Genomic DNA, 23,639 nt, shown 5'->3' with positions numbered 1-23,639 from the left:
GCAATAAAATGGCCACCCAATTGATACAAATAGTTATTATATATGTCTGTCAGGTAAGCCTAATTTGCAGTTAACACTAATTGAGAAGGCTTTGGGGGTCTTACTGTCTACCCAGACAACTTATCTTTACTAGCATCGTTAACTGTCTACATACGGTGTGATAGAAAAATGTGCACACCAAACAGACACAAGCAATATTGCTGGAAATTAATTAAGCCAATAGCGGCTTGATTAGCCATTTGATTAGCTGTTCAGGAGTCTTATAGGTTGGTGGTAGAAGCTGTTTAGAAGCCTCTTGGACCTAGACTTGGCGCTCCTGTACCATTTGCCGTGCGCTAGCAGAGAGAGCAGTCTATGACTAGGTTGGCTGGAGTCTTTAACAATTTTTTAGGGCCTTCCTCTGACACTGACTAATATAAAGATCCTGGATGGCAGGAAGCTTGGCCCCGGTGATGTACTGGGCTGTACGCACTACCCTCTGTAGTAGAGGTCGACCGATTATGATTTTTCAACACCGATACCGATTATTGGAGGACCAAAAAAAGCTGATAACGATTAATCGGCCGATTTTTTTTTTTGTTGTTGATATATATATATATACACAGTGGGGAGAACAAGTATTTGATACACTGCTGATTTTGCAGGTTTTCCTACTTACAAAGTATGTAGAGGTCTGTAATTTTTATCAGAGGTACACTTCAACTGTGCGAGACGGAATCTAAAACAAAAATCCAGAAAATCACAGTGTATGATTTTTAAGTCATTATTTTGCATTTTAAATATGCAGGTTTAAAAAATACATACTTGTGTATTGATTTTAAGAAAGGCATTGATGTTTATGATTAGGTACACATTAGAACGACAGTGCTTCTTTTGCGAATGCGCTTGTGCCTGTTAAATCATCACCCGTTTGGTGAAGTAGATTGATTCGATGATAAATTAACAGGCACCGCATCGATTATATGCAACACAGGACTAACTAGATAATCTAGTAATATCATCAACCATGTGTAGTTAACTAGTGATTATGTTAAGATTGATTGTTTTTTATACGATAAGTTTAATGCTAGCTAGCAACTTACCTTGGCTCCTTGCTGCACTCACATAACAGGTGGTCTCCCTGCCATGCAGTCTCCTCGTGGAGTGCAATGTAATCGGCCATAATCGGTGTCCAAAAATGCTGATTATGAAAACTTGAATTCGCCCTTAATTAATCTGCCATTCCGATTAAAACCTCTCTGGGATATGTGGGACGCTACCGTCCCACCTGGCCAAAAGCCAGTGAAAATGCAGAGCGCCAAATTCAAATACATTACTATAAAAATCTAACTTTCATGAAATCACACATGTAAGATACCAAATTAAAGCTACACTTGTTGTGTATCCTGCCAACGTGTCAGGTTTCAAAAATGCTTTTTGGCGAAAGCAAACTATGCTATTATCTGAGGATAGCACCATAGCAAACAAAGAGAGAGAAGCATATTTCAACTCTGCAGGCGCGACACAAAACGCAAAAATACAAATATAATTCATGCCTTACCTTTGACGAGCTTCTTTTGTTGGCACTCCAATATGTCCCATAAACATCACAAATGGTCCTTTTGTTTGATTAATTCCGTCGATATATATCCATAAGGTCCATTTATTTGGCGCGTTTGATCCAGAAAAACACCAGTTCCAACTTGCACAATGTGACTACAAAATATCTCAAAAGTTACCTGTAAACTTTGCCAAAACATTACAAACTACTTTTGTAATACAACTTTAGGTATTTTTTAATGTAAATAATGGATCAAATTGAAGACGGGATGATCTGTGTTCAATACAGGAGGAAAACAAACTGTAGTTAGCTTTCTGGTCACTCGCCTCTATCTAACAGTACACTTCAAGTTACCTCGTTCAAGATGGCCGTACTTCTTCATTACACAAAGGAAAAACCTCAACCAATTTCTAAAGACTGTTGACATCCAGTGGAAGCGATAGGAACTGCAAGAAGGTCCCTTAGAAATCTGTATTCCCAAAGAAAAGAGAGTAACCTCATTGAAAAGAGAGTGACCTCAAAAAAAAAAAAATCTGAATGGTTTGTCCTCTGGGTTTCGTCTGCTAAATAAGTTCTGTTATACTCACAGACATGATTCAAACAGTTTTAGAAACTTCAGAGTGTTTTCTATCCAAATATACTAATAATATGCATATCTTATCTTCTGGGGATGAGCAGCCAGTTGAATTTGGGCATGCATTTCATCCGGACGTGAAAATACTGCCCCCTGTCACCAAGAAGTTAATCGGTTGACCTCTGTAATACCTTGCGGTCTGAGGCCGAGCAGTTACCATACCAGGCAGTGATGCAAACCGTCAGGATGCTCTCGCTGGTGCAGCTGTAAAACATTTTGATGATCTGAGGACCCATGCCAAATCTTTTCAGTCTCCTAGGGGGGAATAGGCTTTGTCGTGCCCTCTTCACGACTGTCTTGGTGTGCTTGGACAATGTTAGTTTGTTTGTGAACTGGACGCCAAGGAAGTTGAAGCTCTCAACCTGCTCCACTACAGCCCCATCGATAAGAATAGAAGCGTGCTCTTCATTTCCTGTAGTCCACAATCATCTCCTTTGTCTTAATCACATTGAGGGAGAGGTTGTTGTCCTTGCACCACGCGGTCAGGTCTCTGACCTCCCTATAGGCTGTCTCATTCTTGTCTGTGATCAGGTCTACCACTGTTGTGTTATCAGCAAACTTAATGATGGTGTTGGAGTCATGCCTGACCGTGCAGTCATAAGTGAACAGCGAGTACAGGAGGGAGGGGACTGAGCACCCACCCCTGAGGGGCCCCCGTGTTGAGGATCAGCGTGGCGGATGTGTTGTTACCTACCCTTACCACCTGGGGCGGCCCATCAGGAAGTTCCGGATCCAGTTGCAGAGAGAGGTGTTTAGTCCCAGGGTCCGTAGCTTAGTGATGAGCTTTGAGGGCACTATGGTGTTGAACACTGAGCTTTTGTCAATGAATAACATTCTCACATGGGTGTTCCTTTTGTCCAGGTGGTAAAGGGTAGTGTGGAGTGCAATAGAGATTGCATCATCTTTGGATCTGTTGGGGCGGTATGCAAATTGGAGTGGGTCTAGTGTTTCTGGGATAATGGTATTGATGTGAGCCATGACCAGCCTTTCAAAGCATTTCATGGCAACAGACGTGAGTGCTATGGGTCGGCAGTCATTTAGACAGGTTACCTTGGCTTTATTGGCCACAGGGACTATGATGGTCTGCTTGAAACATGTAGGTATTACAGACTGGGCCAGGGACAGGTTGAAAATGTCAGTGAAGACGCTAGCCAGCTGGTCAGCGCATGCTCTGAGTACTTGTCCTGGTAATCCATCTGGCCCTGCGGCCTTGTGAATGTTAACCTGTTCTAAGGTCTTACTCACATAGGCTACGGAGAGCGAGATCACAAAGTTGTCCAGAACAGCTGGGGTTCTCATGCATGATTCAGTTTTACTTGTTTAGATGCGGGCATAGAAGCTTGTCTGGTAGGGTCACGTCACTGGGCAGTTCACGGCTGGGTTTCCCTTTATAATTCCCTTTGGGTTTCCCTTTGTAAGTTTGCAAGCCCTGCCACATCCGACGAGCGTCAGAGCCGGCGTAGTAGTCCTGTATTGACGCTTTGCCTGTATATTGGCTCGTCGGAGGTCATAGTTGGATTTCTTATAAGCTTCCGGATTAGTGTCCCACACCTTGAAAGTGGCAGTTGTAGCCTTTAGCTCAGTGTGGATGTTGCCTGGATATTATTTACTTACGGTCAATATGGGGACGACGTCGTCAATGCACTTATTAATGAAGAGACTGATGTGGTAACTCTTCAATGTTATCAGGTTAATCCTGGAACATATTCCAGTTTGTGCAAAACAGTCCTGTAGCTTAGCATCTGCTTCATCGGGCCACTTCGGTATTGAGCTGGTACTTCCTGTTTTGAGTTATGGTCAGATTTGCCAAAGGGAGGGTAGGGAGAGCCTTGTATGCGTTTCTGTCTTTGGAGTAAAGGGGATGTATAATTGTGTCGCTTCCAGTTGCACAGGTGACGTGCTGATATAAATTGAGGTAAAACAGATTTCAGTTCTCCTTCATTAAAATTATTGGCCACGAGAAGTGCCGCCTCTGGGTGTGCGTTTTCTTGTTTGCTTATGGCCGTATACAGCTTGTTGAGTGCGCTCTTGGTGCAATTATCGGTTTGTAGTGGTAAATAGTCAGCTACGAAAAATATTGATTAAAATTTGGTAAATAGTATGTTCTGCAGCCAATGTTCCCTCCCCAGGTCTGCTGAGCGCCAACTTGAACGTTGTGAAAATTCTGTGCAACTTTTAGCCACACTAAGCCTGTACCCGCTTTAAATGACCGTTTCAGACAGTAGTCAAGGAGGCAACTGTGGCTATTTGATCATAATGTAGGCCTTCAAGAATGGTCTACCATAAAAAACAATGGAGAAAACTGCATCCCATAACAATTTAACATGGAAATAACTGTTCTATCATTCAGCCTACATTAGCAGCCAATGTGTCATGTTCAATGTAGGCTACATTCCATGACTTTTAGGAGAGAAAAAAACATGCAGTGCTTGACATGAAGATTTTTATCCACTTGTCCTTCAGACAAGGAGGTGACTGAAAATGATGTTGTCGTGTTTGATGTAATGGTATGGGAATTATTATTCCCATACCCTTATTACAGAGATTCAGACAAATGATGTTACCCTTTGCCTATTGGCTACTTAGCTTATTCAAGCCGGTCTCAAAGTACAACACTGCCCCTTAAGACAAAAAAAAGCTCTTTACCAGACTCACTTTTCAAAGATGTCTAGACATTTTTACGTTTTGTGCTCTTGTAGGAAGCAATCACTCCCCCATTGCGGACTACAAATTATCTATAATTGGGCTAATAACTCACTAACTAGCAAAGGATGAACAAATGTGCACACATGGCTACATGCAGCTCTCGCTTTGATCTCAAAACAAGTGTATCTTGGTTATGCTGCACGGTGTGTGTGTAGAGTACGGCTGAGTCGTGCATGTCAGTGCAATATATTCCTACTCCGATGCGTTCTACCTACAACAAAATCTCTCTCTCTCATACCACACTACCGTTCAAAAGTTTGGGGTCACTGAGAAATGTCCTTCTGTTTGAAAGAAAAGTAAATAGTTTTGTCCATTAAAATAACATAAAATTGATCAGAAATACAGTGTAGACATTGTTAATATTGTAAATTATTATTGTAGCTGGAAAATGTTTGATGGAATATCTACAGTGGGGCAAAAAAGTATTTAGTCAGCCACCAATTGTGAAAGTTCTCCCACTTAAAAAGATGAGAGAGGCCTGTAATTTTCATCATAGGTACACTTCAACTATGACAGACAAAATGAGAAAAAAAATCCAGAAAATCACATTGTAGGATTTTTTATGAATTTATTTGCAAATTATGGTAGAAAATAAGTATTTGGTCAATAACAAAAGTTTATCTCAATACTTTGTTTTATACCCTTTGTTGGCAATGACAGAGGTCAAACGTTTTCTGTAAGTCTTCACAAGGTTTTCACACACTGTTGCTGGTATTTTGGCCCATTCTTCCATGCAGATCTCCTCTAGAGCAGTGATGTTTTGGGGCTGTTGCTGGACAACACGGACTTTCAACTCCCTCCAAAGATTTTCTATGGGGTTGAGATCTGGAGACTGGCTAGGCCACTCCAGGACCTTGAAATGCTTCTTAGAAAGCCACTCCTTCGTTGCCCGGGCGGTGTGTTTCGGATCATTGTCATGCTGAAAGACCCAGCCACGTTTCATCTTCATTGCCCTTGCTGATGGAAGGAGGTTTTCACTCAAAATCTCATGATACATGGCCCCATTCATTCTTTCCTTTACACGGATCAGTCGTCCTGGTCCCTTTGCAGAAAAACAGCCCCAAAGCATGATGTTTCCACCCCCATGCTTCACAGTAGGTATGGTGTTCTTTGGATGCAACTCAGCATTCTTTGTCCTCCAAACACGAGTTGAGTTTTTACCAAAAAGTTATATTTTGGTTTCATCTGACCATATGACATTCTCCCAATCTTCTTCTGGATCATCCAAATGCTCTCTAGCAAACTTCAGACGGGCCTGGACATGTACTGGCTTAAGCAGGGGGACACATCTGGCACTGCAGGATTTGAGTCCCTGGCAGCGTAGTGTGTTACTGATGGTAGGCTTTGTTACTTTGATCCCAGATCTCTGCAGGTCATTCACTAGGTCCCCCCATGTGGTTCTGGGATTTTTTTTTTTCAGCCACCATCACTCCGGTGTTCCAATGGCATATTGTGTTAGCTAATCCAAGTTTATCATTTAAAAGGCTAATTGATCATTAGAAAACCCTTTTGCAATCAACCTTTTGCAATCATGTTAGTACAGCTGAAAACTGTTGTTCTGATTAAAGAAGCAATAAAACTGGCCTTCTTTAGACTAATTGAGTATCTGGAGCATCAGCATTTGTGGGTTTGATAACAGGCTCAAAATGTCCAGAAACAAAGAAACTCGTCAGTCTCTTTTTGTTCTGAGAAATTAAGGCTATTCCATGCGAGAAATTGCCAAGAAACTGAATATCTCGTACAACGCTGTGTACTACTCTCTTCACAGAACAGCGCAAACTGTCTCTAACCAGAATAGAAGGAGGAGTGGGAGGCCCTGGAGCACAACTGAGCAAAAGGACAAGTACATTGGAGTGTCTAGCTTGGGAAAAAAACACCTCACATGTCCTCAACGGGCAGCTTCATTAAATAGAACCCGCAAAACACCAGTATCAACGTCAACAGTGAAGAGGTGACTCCGGGATGCTGGCCTTCTAGGCAGAGATGCAAAGAAAAAGTAATATCTCAGACTAGCCAATAAAAAGAAATCTGCCGACCGGTCTAGACGATGCATGGAAAAGCCAACGAGATGTATTCTACTCTGTGAAACATAGAATATTACAGTTCTTTTGGTCCCGTTGATAGGATAGTCTCGATTGGAGCTCGTCCAGTTTGTTCTTTAGTGACTGTACGTTCACCAACAGAACAGAGGGTAGAGGTGGTATCCACTGCAGCGCAATTTTCATCATCGTCTCCCAAGGACACTGTGTACAGCAAAGACTAAAAACAATCAAAGTGTCTATGTTGTCTATGTTACACACATAGACACTCAACCATGCAAATTGGCGGAGTAATTATTTATTTGGACACAAGACATTAGTCTTTCTCTTATACAGACATCGTACACACTCTCACTAAATCACATCCAATATCATACACATCAACCTACTCAGATTTACTACACACATAATATATTGTCTCAATTTTATAACATCTGTGGCATTGGCTCACAGGCAAATAGGCAACGGAGTAAAACAAATATTGCTAGAACCTATTTCTTGAATTCTAAATATCAGACATTTGAAAGCTCTAATTTTGACCATCATAACACCTCTGATGGCAGTAACTTTACAAGCACTAATTATGGTCAATGTAACGGCTGTTGGAAGGAGAGGACCAACATGCAGCGTGGTAAGTGTTCATATTCTTTAATGAAACAACTGAACACTGAAAAAACGACAAACGAACAGTCCTGTACGGTGAAGGAAAACACAGAACAGAAAATAATCACCCACACCACACAGGTGGGAAAAGGCTACCTAAGTATGATTCTCAATCAGAGACAACGAACGACACCTGCCTCTGATTGAGAACCATACCAGGCCAAACACAAAACCACAACATAGAAAAAAGAACAGACTACCCACCCAACTCACACCCTGACCATACTAAAACAAAGACATAACAAAAGAACTAAGGTCAGAACGTGACAGTCAATTTAGACTGAGAATAGTATCTAGTTATGGGAAGGGGTGAAATAAGTATAGCCAGTTATAATTGTAACGGTTTAGCAGATTATAAAAAAAGAGCAGCCTTTACATGGCTAAAAGAAAAGGAATATAACATACAACATATAACTGTTTACACAAAACGCACTATACATCCTTAGATGAAGATTGCTTGGAAAAAGGAATGGGGTGGTGATAGAAAATTATATCATGGACAAAGGAACTCAGAAGGTGTGATGATATTAATTAACAAAAATTTTGGTCTGAATGTGCAAATAGTCAGGAATGATTCGCAAGGAAGGTGGATCCAAAATTATTCCTGAATCTCCATTACAAGAATGCTAACAAAAAATAATTTGCAGAAACTTGTTACTGAAGATGGAGTCATCTATGATTCTCTGAATGATATTTAAAAAGAGGAAGCTAATTATTTTAGGCAGATGTTCTCTTTTCCGTCTCCTCCTCTCCCACTGAATGAAGATTACGGTAAGGAATTCTTTCCAAATAATATAAATATAAATACGAAAATTAACAAATATGCAGAAATATCAGTGCGAAGGCCTAATTACAGAGGAATAACTTTTTGAGGCTATTAAATCCTTTCAGCCTGGAAAACCCCCAGGGCTTGATGGCATACCGGTAGAGGTATATCAAGTATTTTTTGAGATACTAAAAGCTCCATTGTTAGAAATGGTAGTCTGTCAGGTACTCAGCAGGAAGGTCTGATTTCTCTATTATTAAAACAAGACCCAGATGGCAAATATAAAGACCCAGTCTATCTAAAAAACTGGAGGCCCCTTACACTTCAATGTTGTGATGCAAAAATACTAGTGAAATGCATAGCACTCAGAATTAAAAGGGTTTTACCAGGTATTGTTCATCCTGATCAGACAGGTTTGTTACATGGACGATACATTGGCGATAATATACGACAACTACTAGAAATAATAGAACATCATGAAACATCTAAGAAGCCAGGCCTGGTATTTATAGCGGATTTTGAAAAGGTATTTGATAAAGTAAGACTGGATTTTATTTATAAATGCCTGGATGTTTTTAATTTTGGTAATTCTCATATATAATGGGTAAAAAATAATGTATAACAACCCCAGGTGTAAAATCGTAAATAACAACTACTACTCAGAGTTTTGAATTGGCAAGAGGAGTTAAACAAGGGTGCCTGCTGTCACCATATCAATTCATTATGGCCATCGAAATGCTAGCTATTAAAATCAGATCAAATTACAACATTTGAGGTGTAGAAATCCCAGGCTTAAAAACAAAGGTCTCCATGTATGCCGATGACTCAAATTTTGTATTAAGTCCGCAAGCTAGATCCCTGCAATGTCTCATTGAAGCTCTAGATAACTTTTCTGTACTCTCTGGACTAAAACCTAAGTGTACAATATTACGTATTGGATCTTTTAAAAAACACAACTTTAACATTACCCTGCAGTTTACCTATAAAATGGACTGATGGTGAAGTAGACATACTTGGTATTCATGTAACAAAATATATAAATAAGCTCTCCATAATGCATTTCAATAGAAAACCTTTAAAAATAGACAAGATCCTGCAACCATGGAGAGGAAAAAGGATGATTAGTTTTTCAAATCATATGAGCAAAAAATATTTTGCTTTATCTGGGATGCTAAACCAGATAAAAGATAACGTGCCTATCTATATAATGAATATGAATTGGGTGGGTTGAGATTATTAAATATAAAAGCACTAAACCTCTCTCTAAAAGCTTCACTTATTCAAACGTTTTATTTGAAGCCTAAATTGTTCTCAAGTAGTCTCATTTTCGGTAAATTGAATATGATACTTTTTTCAAAGTATCTGTCTTTTTCAAACAAGCATTGCAGAGCTGGCAACAATTTAAATTTCATCCCCCTGAAAAATAGAACAAATATTATGGCTAAACTCAAATGTGCTGGTTGATGAAGCTGTTTGAAAAGGGTATTTTGTTCTCAAATTATATTGTAAATTGGAATGGGAGAGTTATGTCCTTCATGGAATTGTACAGGAAGGTCTGCTCAATCCAAGAGTACAACCAACTGATTACAGCATTACCCCAAAAATGGAGGAGGCCCGTGGCAGCGGGAGGTAAAGAACTGGTCTGTCTGCCCAATATAAAGGATCAAAACTGGCGAGGAATACAAATAGGAAAGTATACCAGTTTCATTGGAGGACCAGGATGTTGACCACTGTGTCATACAGATTGCAAAATAGTTGGGAAGAGATTTTTGATGTACCGATTCCATGCTACAGGGTGTATGAGTTGATATATAAAACAACACAAGATTCAAGACTTCGTGCTTTTCAGCTAAATTTATTATATAGAATTCTTGCCACCAACAAAATGTTGAATATTTGGGGCATAAAATCATCGAAGCTCTGCAGATTTTGTTGTGAGGATACAGAATCAATAGACCATTTATTTTGGTATGGCCCTCAGGTAGCCTGTTTCTGGTCTCAGGTTCAGGAATGGCTGAAAATGCATTGCATGGATCTAAAATTGACTCAAGAAATAGGTACATTTTACTGTTAGGACTGTTAGGAGATCTGGAGAGACCGGGTCAGTCAATTACTAATATATTAATACTCTTAGTAAAAGTATTTATCTTGAACTCGAAATCTGTGGATTCTATTTTATTAGATAGATTGAGACAAGTGGGAGTGGAGTTGCAGTGCGGGAGATGGAAATATGGTCAAAGATAAAAGTTTTAAAAAGTAAAACATAATAAAAGTATGTTTGAATGACACTGAGGGGCAGTGTTTTTACAACTAATGCCAGTTTGCCTGAGGCTGATGCCGTGCAGGTGTTTGTAGACATGCAAATACACACTCTCATTCAAATAAACGCATACAAGAACACACACATACATGTAATATTGCCAGACATGCACACAAACATATACAGTTGGCATTGCTGTTATGATTTTAGTTGTCCTTGATGTCCTTTGTTTTAAATGTATTTAATTTTTTTGCGTTGTTGTTTTCTTCCGTCTTTTTCTTTTTTCTCTTTAGTTCATTCTCTTGGTTTTTGGTGCATTGGTGGGTTCTTGGGGGTGGGGAATGGAATTAATTATATATATTTTTTAATTCTTCTTCTTGGGGTGGGGACTCTGGGAGGGGTGTCGAATGGTTGATGGACAGTTATTGGGGAACTGTGGGGGGGGGGGGGGATCTTGGAGGGTTCAGGTTCCCGTTTTTTGGCCTGGTGGGAGATCTGTCAACGTGCCCTTGAGCAGGGCATTGACCCTGGATGCTACTGTGTGTCGCTCTGAATGGGAGTCTGTTGGATGACTGGTATGATGTAGTTGTTGAGCAGCTTCACTGCAGTATATTGTATGTTTTGGATATTCAATAAAAACAACAGGAAAAAGAGTATCTGGGATGATTTCTACACAGTATTTGGTGACTTAATTTCTTCCCGTGTCAGACTCGCAAGGCACAGATCTAGGAACAGTTTAGCTTCTCTAATTGTGATCTTAACTGTTCAAGGGGAAATGAAGACTACTTTCTAGATGCTAGCTATCATCCAACAGAGCAACATTTTATGATGTGTGTGTGTGTGTGTGTGTGTGTGTGTGTGTGTGTGTGTGTGTGTGTGTAGCACCACCAGTTCCACGACCAGCTCGTGCGACACAGACTTCTCCAAGGAGGACGAACAGCGACTGAAAGACTACGTGCAGCAGCTAAAGAATGACCGTGCGGCAGTCAAGCTGACCATGCTGGAGCTAGAGAGCGTTCACGTCGACCCCCTCAGCCTTGAGGTCAAGCCCCGGGGAGACACGCACCGTCTGGACCTGGAGAACGCTGTGCTGATGCAGGAGCTCATGGCCATGAAGGTGAGAGGGAGAGGGAGGGAGAAGGAGGGAGCGCGGGGAGAGGAGAGTGGGAGGGAGAGCATACACACGGGCCTTTTCATTCAATTCTACTCATTTTGCCATGTAGTGGAGAGACATTTTTGCAGTTCTTAATATGATATCTGAGTAAGAGTGGGATCCCCCCCGGTTGTTAATTCAACCACGATTACTACAAGTGCAGATAGCTGGCCGCTAGACTAACTTACCGATCAAAAAAACAAAACAGATATGGGCTAATTGAGTCACTGTCGGTTTCCATCAAACCTTTTTATGCGAGTAAAGTACATGTCGGATAAATAATGTCACAACAGACCTGTTGGAAACCGTGTCTGTATACTTTCCAAATGTCGACAAAACAAAATACACTACACGAGGTGGGATCTTTCTGTGTCAAGAAAATGAATTATGTGAGAAATATCGATATAATAACCATCATATGGAAGTAAACTTGGAGTCACGTGATGACATGCTGTGTGATCCTCCCACCACGACTTGGGAAAGCATGCAGTTTATTAGGCTACAGATGAAATAAGTTATGATGAACTTCACAGGGTGGTGAAAGTTCATGGTAATGAGCTTTGATGTTTGGTATACTCAGTGTCTATCCTTATTTCCTCCCTACCTTTTTCCCCTTTCTTCCATATGGTTACAATATGATAAGAATAACTTGTAGCTTGTTTATATTAGCTTGTTAACCCTTCCTCTCCCCTCAGGAGGAGATGGCGGAGCTGAAGGCCCAGCTCTACCTGCTGGAGAAGGAGAAGAAGGCAGTGGAGCTGCGGCTGAGCACGCGGGAGGCCCAGGAGCAGGCCTACCTGGTGCACATCGAGCACCTCAAGGCCGAAGTGGAGGAGCAGCAGGAGCAGCGCAGGAGATCCCTCAGCTCCACTGGGAGTAGTACTAAAGACAAGAGCCAAGCCGCTAAGGTGTGTGGATAACACACACGCATGCACACACACCTCTCAGAAACTGAGAGGATGGGAAGAGAAAGTAGACAAATTAGGACTTCCAGAGTCCCAAGTGCAATTCTAAACTATCAAATACTTTTTTACCTGAACTCCAAGAGGTCTGGGAGATCAATTAGATATCAGAGAACTAAGCCCCTCACACCATCCATAGTCTTTTCTGCCCATTCCTTTAATACATATAGACAGAGATCAGTTGTGTATTTGTGTGTGTGCCAGGATTAAGAAAGGGAATAGAATAGAGGTGTGCTTCTCTCTGATCACAGCCCTGAGCTTCCAATGCTTGTGACACTACATTAGCCTTGTAATCCACTGGATACGATAACAGTGCCCTTCCATGTCCCCCGGCTGGGACAGGGATTATGTGAACACACACATGCACTTCACATCTCTTGGCATGCACACAACATTCTAACACACACCCTTACAGCTTTACGTGCAGACACACAAACACACACTACCTTAAATCTCGAGCCCCCCCCTGCTCTCCCTGCTATCACCGTAGCTCTGTTTGTTCAATAAGGCTTACTCCTCGGTTGCTAGGAGCAACCAGCGTTGAATGTGCCAATCAAAGGGCCATCTGTAAATGCAAGTGCTTTTCAGAGTGAAAGACAGAGCAGCCACTATTATTGCCCCCCCCCCGCTTTCAAACCAGCTACCTTTTATATCTACAGACCAATTCTTATTGTTAGGGTCTAGAAATGCCTGTTTGATTGTATTTCACACACGGGGGTAGACTCTAATAGCCACACATACCTCCCACTGTGGGGGAGTGTATACTCATGCATGCTCTCTCTTACTCTCACTCACACACACTATGTTAGATCATTCCGCTCTGTCAGAGCCCATGATCAGAGCCATTCATCACCTGGAGCGGTGGATGTTTGTGACACACACACACACTGCAAGCCTAATCAAGCAAAATGCACACAGCACAAAGGCAATTACCCAACACGCGTGTGCGCGCTTGCGCTCACACACACACAACACTGACCAGCATCTCCCAGTATCTTCCCCTCCTCCATTGTCTCTTCCTATATCCATTTCCCCACTACCTTAATGGAAGCCATGTTCCAATCTCTATCAACAGCCCTGTAATCAAATCAGGCTAGCAGGATAGCAGGCCCTGAATGTATGACAGCATACCTGTAACTCGATAAGTCATGTAGCATGCTCAATGAATACTCTGACATGCTTGTCCAGTGTGAGTCGAGCTGTATTGTTCTGTAGTCCAAGTGTAAGGCAATACAAAGGGATAAGTCGTTGAAGCATTGACTATATGAATGGACAAAGCCATTGAAGACGTCACACCATGTTTGAAGTCTCAAGGGGAGTTTTATGTAGACATAACATGCACAGTTCGAGCTAGTCCAGGAAGTGACATTGCAGGCTAGTTCAGTGCTGACCCCTCTTATTGAGTATCTCAAGTTGAAAGCTGGCCGGTGTACTGCAGGCTGCCATTAGCTGTTAAATTATCCTTATTACTTTTGTGTGCTATTTTAAAGTAATAGTTTCAAGGACATACATCTGGTGTAATAGAAGCAAATATTGGTACCATGATTGTCTTCTAAAAATGTTTTTATTTCCACTAATATTTACCACGAAGATTGCCATTTTCCTATTCATTATAGTGGGGGAGTCTGCTTTCTGGAAACAACAGCCTGCAGGACACTGGAAGGCCTTGAACTTCATGGTTTCAATGAGAGGGGGCCGTCGTTCTCCCCTGGGTTGGTGGTAGTGCTGCCACCTATAAGACCAAGCTTTTTACTGCATGTGACAGCTTGAGGTAAAAGTTGCCCTTAACCACAGATCTAGGATCAGATTACCTTCTCCAAATTGCATAGCCACAGGAAGTAGAGGCGTTGAATGTGTTGCAGCACCCCCTGATAAATGTAAATAATATTTCCAAAATTATATAATTACTCCTGTCTGAACACTACCTTAATTTGGGCAGTACAGTTGCCAAATATTGAATGGCTTGTTGTGTTGTGGCAACAGAAATATTATCCATAGAACCCAGCTAGCACATAACGTTCTGACAGTGGTGTAAAGTACTGAAGTAAAAATACTTTAAAGTACTACTTTAGTAGTATCTGTACTACTTTACTATTCATATTTTTACAGCTTTTACTTTTACTTCACTACATTCCTGAAGAAAATATTGAACATTTTACTCCATACATTTTCCCTGACAACCAAAAGTACTCGTTACATTTTGAATGCTTAGCAGGACAGAATAATTGTCAAATTCACTCACTTATCAAGCTAACACTTGGTCATCTCTACTGCCTCTGGGCTGGCAGACTCACTAAACACAAATGCATCTTTTGTAAATAACGTCATAGTGTTGGAGTGTTCCCTTGGCTATCTGTACATTTTAAAAACAAGAAAATTGTTAATATTTTGCTTAATATAAGGATTTTTTTTATATTTAAGTATATTTTAGCAATTACATTTAATATTGATATTTAAGTATATTTAAAACCAAATACTTTTAGACTTTTACTCAAGTAGTATTTTACTGGCTGAATTTTACTTGAGTAACTTTCTATTAAGGTATCTATACTTTTACTCAAGTATCACAATTGGGTACTTTTTCCACCACTGTGTTCTGAGAACCATATGTTTCTTAGAGCTTGCTAAAGGCGTGGTTGTCCTATGGCCATTTTGTATAAAACTTTCCCATAGCATTTTATACAGGTTTCTCATGGTTATTTTTAAAGTTCTCAGAACGTTCAAAGAATGTTGAGAAACAACGTTCTTCTGTAGGAATTCTAGTACTTCAGCATTATGTTTCCTCATGGTTCAATTTCAAGTCCTGTTCTCAAACATTAAGAAAACTTTCCATAAAAAACACAGGAAAACATTGGTAACGGTCAAAGAACATTCTAAGAATGTTATTTCAAAATGTATATATATTCCGTTCTCAGCGTCAACAAATCTCATGGGCATGCTCAAAATGGTTGTCAGTTCTGACTTGAATGGGCACTTTCGTTCTATGGATTCTATTTCTATAGATTTTATTTATCTTTGCGCTGTCAGTGAATGGCTAAAGGCCTTTTGCAAATATCAGAATACAATTGCTGGAAATACGTTTGGAAAGCAAATTCCTACTGCTGAAAAGAAAAACTAATTTGGTAAAAACCACCTTTTTTTTTCCTCACAACAACTCTGAAGAACAGCACTGTTTTTAAGTAACTCAGGCCTATCTTGCCTAGGCTACGCATATTCATGCTGTCTTCATAATTGTGTGAGTCAGTGCCACTGGAAAGTTGATTTTGTAGCCTACTGTGGCCTATAATATTTTTATATTTCCTCCTAATGTTGTACAATCTGTGTCTCCTTTATTTTTATTGAACCTGGGCCAGGTCAAGACCAAGGCCCGGTTTCCCAAAAGCATCTTAAGGCTAAGTTAATGACAATGAATGCTTTTTGGAAATCGGGCCGAGGTTGTTTTTTTAATCTGTTTGACAGTGTCAAGAGTAGCCACTCATTTAGGTCCTTTGCGTAGTGTAAAACATATTCTGATAATGTCTCCTCTCATGTAGGCCTAAATGACGTAGAATTGCATGAAATGCGTTAATAAAAGGACCCATTTTTCCAGACCCTGCTAAGACCCCCCCCCCCCGTGTTAAAATCATAAAACCGCTTCTGCTGAACTGTATGCCATTAGGCAAATGCGATGATGGAATGTGTTATTATAAAGGGATTTTTGTTAACTTAATCACTGTAAAGCGCTGATCAGAGTCCAAAACGTGTACGCACAACAGTGTTTTAGAATATTGTCCCGTTGGCTTTCATAATTTTGCTATTCTCAGCACGCAATCAAGCAATTTCTCCAACCGTCAATACATTCAAATGAATAGAGGACGTGTACACAGAACACGTTGGTTGGGATTGTGCGATCAGGCTGTGCATCCCCCGCGAATGGTTATGGGGGGTGATAAAGGCCATAATTAATACCTGTGAAGCTACTGATACCTCTCATGAAGTCACCAAACATCTTCCTAGCGCCATAAAACACTGCCATGAATTAACCTGGACTGTCAATGCAGACACGTTTTTTTCGAAGGCGTCAAACTGCTGACTTGTTCACGTCACATGACACGTACACTTTATGTAGACATAGTATTCACGTGGTGTTCCCGTTGCGTAATGTCTACATGTGTTACGCGTCACGTGTTAGTTTGTCTGTTTAGTTTATTATTAAAGATCTCACCATGATGTCACTTTACAAACATCTACATGATTTTGTAAAAAATCTTTTTTATTGCCAGAGTAATGTAATAAATTTCATTTGTCAATTTATCTAAAATAGACCTATCACCTTAATACAAAAATTATTAGGCTTGTTGATATTGCAGCCAGCCACCATCACTGTGTAGATATGCCTATTTCTCACATCAACACAGACACAAGGGCTTCTTTGTTGGATGTAGCCCTATTGAGAAATAAGAGGTAGCCTAGGTCTCTAGTGGTGCATTCAAAACAACTCGGAAGTCGGCAATCTCCGACTTCAGTGCGTTCAAGACAACTGGGAACTTTGGTGGAAAAACGAGCTCAGACTGGGATTTTTTTTGTTTGTTTTGAAAGGTCATCACACTCGGAATTCCAATTCAGAATCTTTCAGGCATCTTTCTCTGACCTGAAAATCACTGATGTCATGATTTGATCTCGTTTTTTCCCCACTTCCCACTTTACCGGATTAACAGACACAATCACTGTCACCATGCAATCCTTAGGCTATACATTTCTGTGGAGATGTCTTATGGTTAAAAGTAGGGTTTCGAATTGAGGGGGTTTGTGAGGATTTACTTTAGGCCTAACCCTTGTTATAGTAATGGGAAAAAAAACATATGCTACTACTTGTTTGCTTAGCCATAGGAAAAGCAATGGTCCAGATTATATAAAGCGATCGAGGCAGTAACAATGATTCACTCCACAATTATTTACATATAGTCTACTAGCCTATCGAAGGTCTTGCTCAGCCTAAACATCACAGGCAAATGTGGTTGGTTTATTAAATACTCTGCAATTTAGAGCTATGCCTACCGCACAATACCAAATCGTTGGTATGGGTCTATGCATAGACCAAACAGCTTAACAGATAAAAACATGTATTATTCAGGAGAATCGCATTGAATCATGCTATTCATTTCAGTGCAGTTGCGTTCTTATACATATCCTTAGACTAAATGGAACCGAAACACCCCAGCCTGTTTTGATCACAGATCATTATGAAGCCTGAACATTTCAGCTGTTTGTCATTGATTTAGCCCACAATCACCTACACATTTGATACACATGAAGGCCTATATTTAATGTGGATTTGACAAACAAAAGCCTGACTAGGATCCTGACTTTGCCACAGGTCATATTTGTTACCAATTAGGCTAAATGTATTCCTATTAATTTTGCATAGGCTAAAACCATTGCGATTCATGTTATTTACCATCTTCTGCTTTTTATGGATGAACAGGCATCAGGGTAAAGAATTACATCATTTAAATCCCCCCCCCCCCCCCTATACATTGTTACTTACCTTACAGATCACAAAGTGAGCTAATGTCCACTCCATTCATATGCAAATACAATTGATTCATACACTGGCTTGTCTGGCTGACATGTTTTCATTTTAAACAGGCCTTCTGTTATCTACACTGAAATAAAATTGTTTCAGTATTCCTCTATTATGACTTTAAAAAGTACACCCTTGTGGTTGAATATATATCTAAATCTATTAGAGGTCGACCGATTATGATTTTTCAACGCCGATACCGATTATTGGATGGCAACAAAAAAAAAATGATACCGATTAATCGGCCAATTTTTTAAATGTATTTGTAATATTGACAATTACAACAATACTAAATGAACACTTATTTTAACTTAATATAATACATAAATAAAATCAATTCAGCCTCAAATAAATAATGAAACATGTTCAATTTGGTTTAAATAATGCAAAAACAAAGTGTTGGAGAAGAAAGTAAAAGTGCAATATGTGCCATGCAAGAAAGCTAACGTATAAGTTCCTTGCTCAGAACATGAGAACATATGAAAGCTGGTGGTTCCTTTTAACATGAGTCTTCAATATTCACAGGTAAAAAGTTTTAGGTTGTAGTTATTATAGGAATTGTAGGACTATTTCTCTCTCTACCTATTGGATGTTCTTATAGGCACTATAGTATTGCCAGTGTAACAGTATAGCTTCAGTACCTCTCCTCGCTCGAATCAGGAACACAACGACAACAGCCACCCTCGAAGCAGCGTTACCCATGCAGAGCAAGGGGAACAACTACTCCAAGTCTCAGAGCGAGTGACATTTGAAACGCTATTAGCGCGCACCTCGCTAGCTAGCTAGCCTGTTTCACATCACATCGTTACACCAGCCTAATCTCGGGAGTTGATAGGCTTGAAGTCATAAACAGCAGAGCTGCTGGCAAAACGCACGAAAGTGCTGTTTGAACGAATGCTTATGAGCCTGCTGGTGCCTACCATCGCTCAGTCAGACTGCTCTATCAAATCATAGACTTAATTATAACATAATAACACACTGAAATGCGAGCCTTAGGTCATTAATATGGTCGAATCCGGAAACTATCATCTCAAAAACAAGATGTTTATTCTTTCAGTGAAATACGGAACCATTCCGTATTTTATCTAACGGGTGGCATCCATCCGTCTAAATATTCCTGTTACATTGCACAACTTTCAATGTTATGTCATAATTACGTAAAATTCTGGCAAATTAGTTCGCAATGAGCCCGTCGGCCCAAACTGTTGCATATACCCACCCTGACTCTGCATGAACGCAAGAGAAGTGACACAATTTAACCTGGTTAATATTGCCTGCTAACCTGGATTTCTTTTAGCTAAATATGCAGGTTTAAAAATATATCCTTCTGTGTATTGATTTTAAGAAAGGCATTGGTGTTTATGGTTAGGTACACGTTGGAGCAACGACTGTCCTTTTTCGCGAATGCGCACTGCATCGATTATATGCAACGCAGGACACGCTAGATAAACTAGTAATATCATTAACCATGTGTAAATATAACTAGTGATTATGATTGATTAAGTTTAATGCCAGATAGCAACTTACCTTGGCTTCTTACTGCATTCGCGTAACAGGCGGGCTCCTCGTGAGGCAGGTGGTTAGAGCGTTGGACTAGTTAACCGTAAGGTTGCAAGATTGAATCCCCGAGCTGACAAGGTAAAAATCTGTCGTTCTGCCCCTGAACAAGGCAGTTAACCCACCGTTCCTCGGCCGTCATTGAAAATAAGAATGTGTTCTTAACTGACTTGCCTAGTTAAAAAAATATTAAATAAAAGGTGTAAAAAAAACCATTTAAATAGACAAAATCGGTGTCCAAAATGTCCGATTGTTATGAAAATTATTCAGCCATTCCGAAGAATCGGTCGACCTCTAATATCTATTGTATGTCTTATTAATTATTCATGTTAACTGAACAAATACCACCAAGGGATACATTACAATTCACAATAATAAACACCTTAATAAACAGCTGTGAAAACCAATCTGGCAATATTTTATATTTAAATACATAAACGTAGATTTTTTTTTTGTTGCTACGTGTGTCAATTTACTTTCAGACTTTTTATACTCACAATCATCGACTGAAATACTGAATTCTGGTGTGTGGAATAGAGAGGAGGTGAGTGTGGATGAGAGGTTCTTCCTGTCACTTGTTTTCAACAGGTAGTCAGTCAGTCTTGGAAGGTGCCCTCTTTGTTCTGAGTGTTTGCCATGTTAGTGTTTTTAGCTAATCTGTGCATCTCACATTATGTGCCCAGTATGATAGTTTTCTTGCTCTTTCTTAGCAGATAATGACAACATGACAAGAACAGTAGATGATGTAGTGTAAAGTTGGGAGGGTGGTTAGTAATGGAGGACATCAGGAGGATCCATGTCTGGGTGTTAGGCAGAGCTCCTAGGTCCTGGAGAACAGGAGCAGAGTAAAGGGAACAGGGTAGGAGACAGATGTAAACAAGCAAAACACAGGTTAAAGGATTATCAGGTATGTAAAAATACAGTTATTGAATGATTTAATTGAAATGTTTGATTAGACATGCAATAGTGTTAATGGATACCTGTCTAATTGTTTATGTCAGGGGGGTTGGTAAGGGAGGTAAGGGATGGTCCCTGGAAAAGATAGAGAGATGAGTTGTGAGAGAAAGTACAGGGTGGTGTCATAACCACTTGAGTCATACACCTTAACAGTACCTAAATGGAAGTGGCGGTTACTTAACATGACCCCGTGGTTAGCTTTGAGATTGACTATTTGGAGAAACCACTGGGCCAGTGTTGGTACTGCTGACACCATGGTGATGCCGCCCACCACGAGGAGGCAAATGCAAATAGTTATCTGAGATTTATATTCACCTTAACGGATGGTGACCCCAGCCAGGAGCGAAAGAGCACCAAGCTTTCCCAGGGCTCACCTTCCTTTCGTCCTTCTTCCAAGCCATGTCATTTGCCCGGATGTCAAAGCACTTGGTCCCCTTGATTCTCTTCCGGTGGCTCTCCTTTTTCTCATGCGCCTTGTCCATGTTCAGTCTCACCTTGATTGATTATATTTCATATTATTATAAATACATCTCTTATATCTCTTGGAAGGCCAGAAAATAAATTAACAGTGGACAAAAAAATGTACCTGGTCAAGAACCTCCACATCCTTCTCAGTTCGTGCCTGAAGGTGGTCCTCAAAGGCGTTCTGATCTGGTTCGACAACTTACACCACATCAGGTGGAGTATCAGTGATCTCAAAGTACGTTATGCAAAAATTGCAATAGAAAACACTAAGTCAATCACGTTTTTTTTATACTACAGTATATGCAATAATTGTATATACAATTACATTGTTTACCTCAGTAAACAGCTCCCGTCCGTACAGCAGGTGATATGGTGAGTACTCTGGAGGCCTGGACGCTGCTGTTGTGTGCAAAGCTAATTACCTTCAGATTGTCCTTCCACCATTCCTGGTACCTGTCAAGGACTTTGCCCATGGCAGTCCCATTGGTCCGTTCATCCAAACCTGGAGTAACCATACATCTACACATGCACGTTTATATATAACTCACTGTACTATCAGTGTCAATTTCAAAAAGACGAAATTACTGGATGCCTATGCGAAACAATGCTACAACCATTACATTATTAACCACTAACGCTAACATATGTAAGCTAACATTGACTAAAACCAACTAGCCTAGAGCTAACTATCGCTTAGCCAAGCTAGATTTGGTTAGCATCAAGCTAGAGAACTGTAAAACAATATTTTCGTACAAATATTAACACTAGCACATTTTATCGTGACATCACATATTGTAGCGACCCACACAGGCAGCTCTGTGTTTTATGTGTTAGGCTATTAATGGGTTGTGTTGTACTTACCAGTGTTCGCGGGGTCCGACATGCCAATCAACCTGCTATCTGCCAATCACGGGAATGCCTGGAATGTTCTGATGCTGGGCGGTTGGCGGAGTGGCGTGGAGGGGGTTGGGCAAGGGGATGGAGCATTGGAAGTTAAGACCAGGTTTAGCCATTGTTCTCTCTCTTACGTCTGGCCTTCACAAGATAAGCTCAAATCAAATCCAATTTTATTTGTCACATACACATGGTTAGCAGATGTTAATGCGAGTGTAGCGAAATGCTTGTGCTTCTAGTTCCGACAATGCAATAGTAACCAACGAGTAATCTAACCTAACAATTTCACAACAAGTACCTTATACACACAAGTGTAAATGATAAAGAATATGTACATAAAGATATATGAATGGGTGATGGTACAGAACGGCATAGGCAAGATGCAGTAGATGGTGTAGAGTACAGTATATACATATGAGATGAGTAATGTAGGGTGTAAACATAATATTAAGTGGCATTGTTTAAAGTGGCTAGTGATGCATTTTTTACATCAATTCCCATTATTAAAGTGGCTGGAGTTGAGTCAGTATGTTGGCAGCAGCCACTCAATGTTAATGATGGCTGTTTAACAGTCTGATGGCCTTGAGATAGAAGCTGTTTTTTAGTCTCTCGGTCCCTGCTTTTATGCACCTGTACTGACCTCACCTTCTGGATGATAGCGGGGTGAACAGGCAGTGACTCGGGTGGTTGTTGTCCTTGATGAGCTTCATGGCCTTCCTGTGACATCGGGTGGTGTAGGTGTCCTGGAGGGCAGGTAGTTTGCCCCCGGTGATGCATTTGGCAGACCTTATGACCCTCTGGAGAGCCTTACGGTTGTGGGCGGAGCAGTTGCCGTACCAGGCAGTGATACAGCCCGACAGGATGCTCTCGGTTGTGCATCTGTAAAAGTTTGTGAGTGCTTTTGGTGACGAGCCAAATTTCTTCAGCCTCCTGAGGTTGAAGAGGCGCTGCTGCGCCTTCTTCACAACGCTGTCTGTGTGGGTGTTCCAATCCAGTTTGTCCGTGATGTGTACGCCGACGAACTTAAAACTTACTACCCTCTCCACTACTGTTCCATCGATGTGGATAGGGGGGTGTTCCCTCTGCTGTTTCCTGAAGTCCACGATCATCTCCTTTGTTTTGTTGACATTGAGTGTGAGGTTATTTTCCTGACACCACACTCCGAGGGCCCTCACCTCCTCCCTGTAGGCCGTCTCATTGTTGTTGGTAATCAATTCTACCACTGTAGTGTTGTCCGCAAACTTGATGATTGAGTTGGAGGCGTACATGGCCACACAGTCGTGGGTGAACAGGGAGTACAGGAGAGGGCTCAGAACGCACTCTTGTGGAGCCACAGTGTTGAGGATCAGCGGGGTGGAGATGTTGTTACCTACTCTCACCACCTGGGGGCGGCCCGTCAGGAAGTCCAGTACCCAGTTGCACAGGGCGGGGTAGGGCCTTATATGCGTCGCAAAATTTAGAATAACTATGATCCAGGGTT

The 23,639-nt window shown here is 40.8% G+C and overlaps 1 protein-coding gene across 5 annotated transcripts in view; it reads left to right on the top strand.

Moving 5' to 3' along the window:
- The window catches only part of LOC110509842 (MCC regulator of WNT signaling pathway), a 149,710-nt gene that overhangs the window by 108,586 nt on the left and 17,485 nt on the right, over positions 1 to 23,639 (top strand). For all 5 annotated transcript variants that reach the window (XM_036967258.2, XM_036967259.2, XM_036967262.2 and 2 more), the window contains 2 exons: positions 11,491 to 11,725; positions 12,457 to 12,669. In XM_036967258.2, coding sequence (XP_036823153.1) covers positions 11,491 to 11,725; positions 12,457 to 12,669 — 448 coding nt within the window. The remainder of the gene's footprint in view (positions 1 to 11,490; positions 11,726 to 12,456; positions 12,670 to 23,639) is intronic.

Source organism: Oncorhynchus mykiss, chromosome 29, assembly GCF_057628025.1.
Source record: "Oncorhynchus mykiss isolate SJ-2025 chromosome 29, ASM5762802v1, whole genome shotgun sequence".
NCBI classification, from domain to species: Eukaryota; Metazoa; Chordata; class Actinopteri; order Salmoniformes; family Salmonidae; genus Oncorhynchus; species Oncorhynchus mykiss.
The sequence above is the reverse complement of the archived record's forward strand: the minus strand, read 5'-3'. Positions and strand labels throughout refer to the sequence as shown.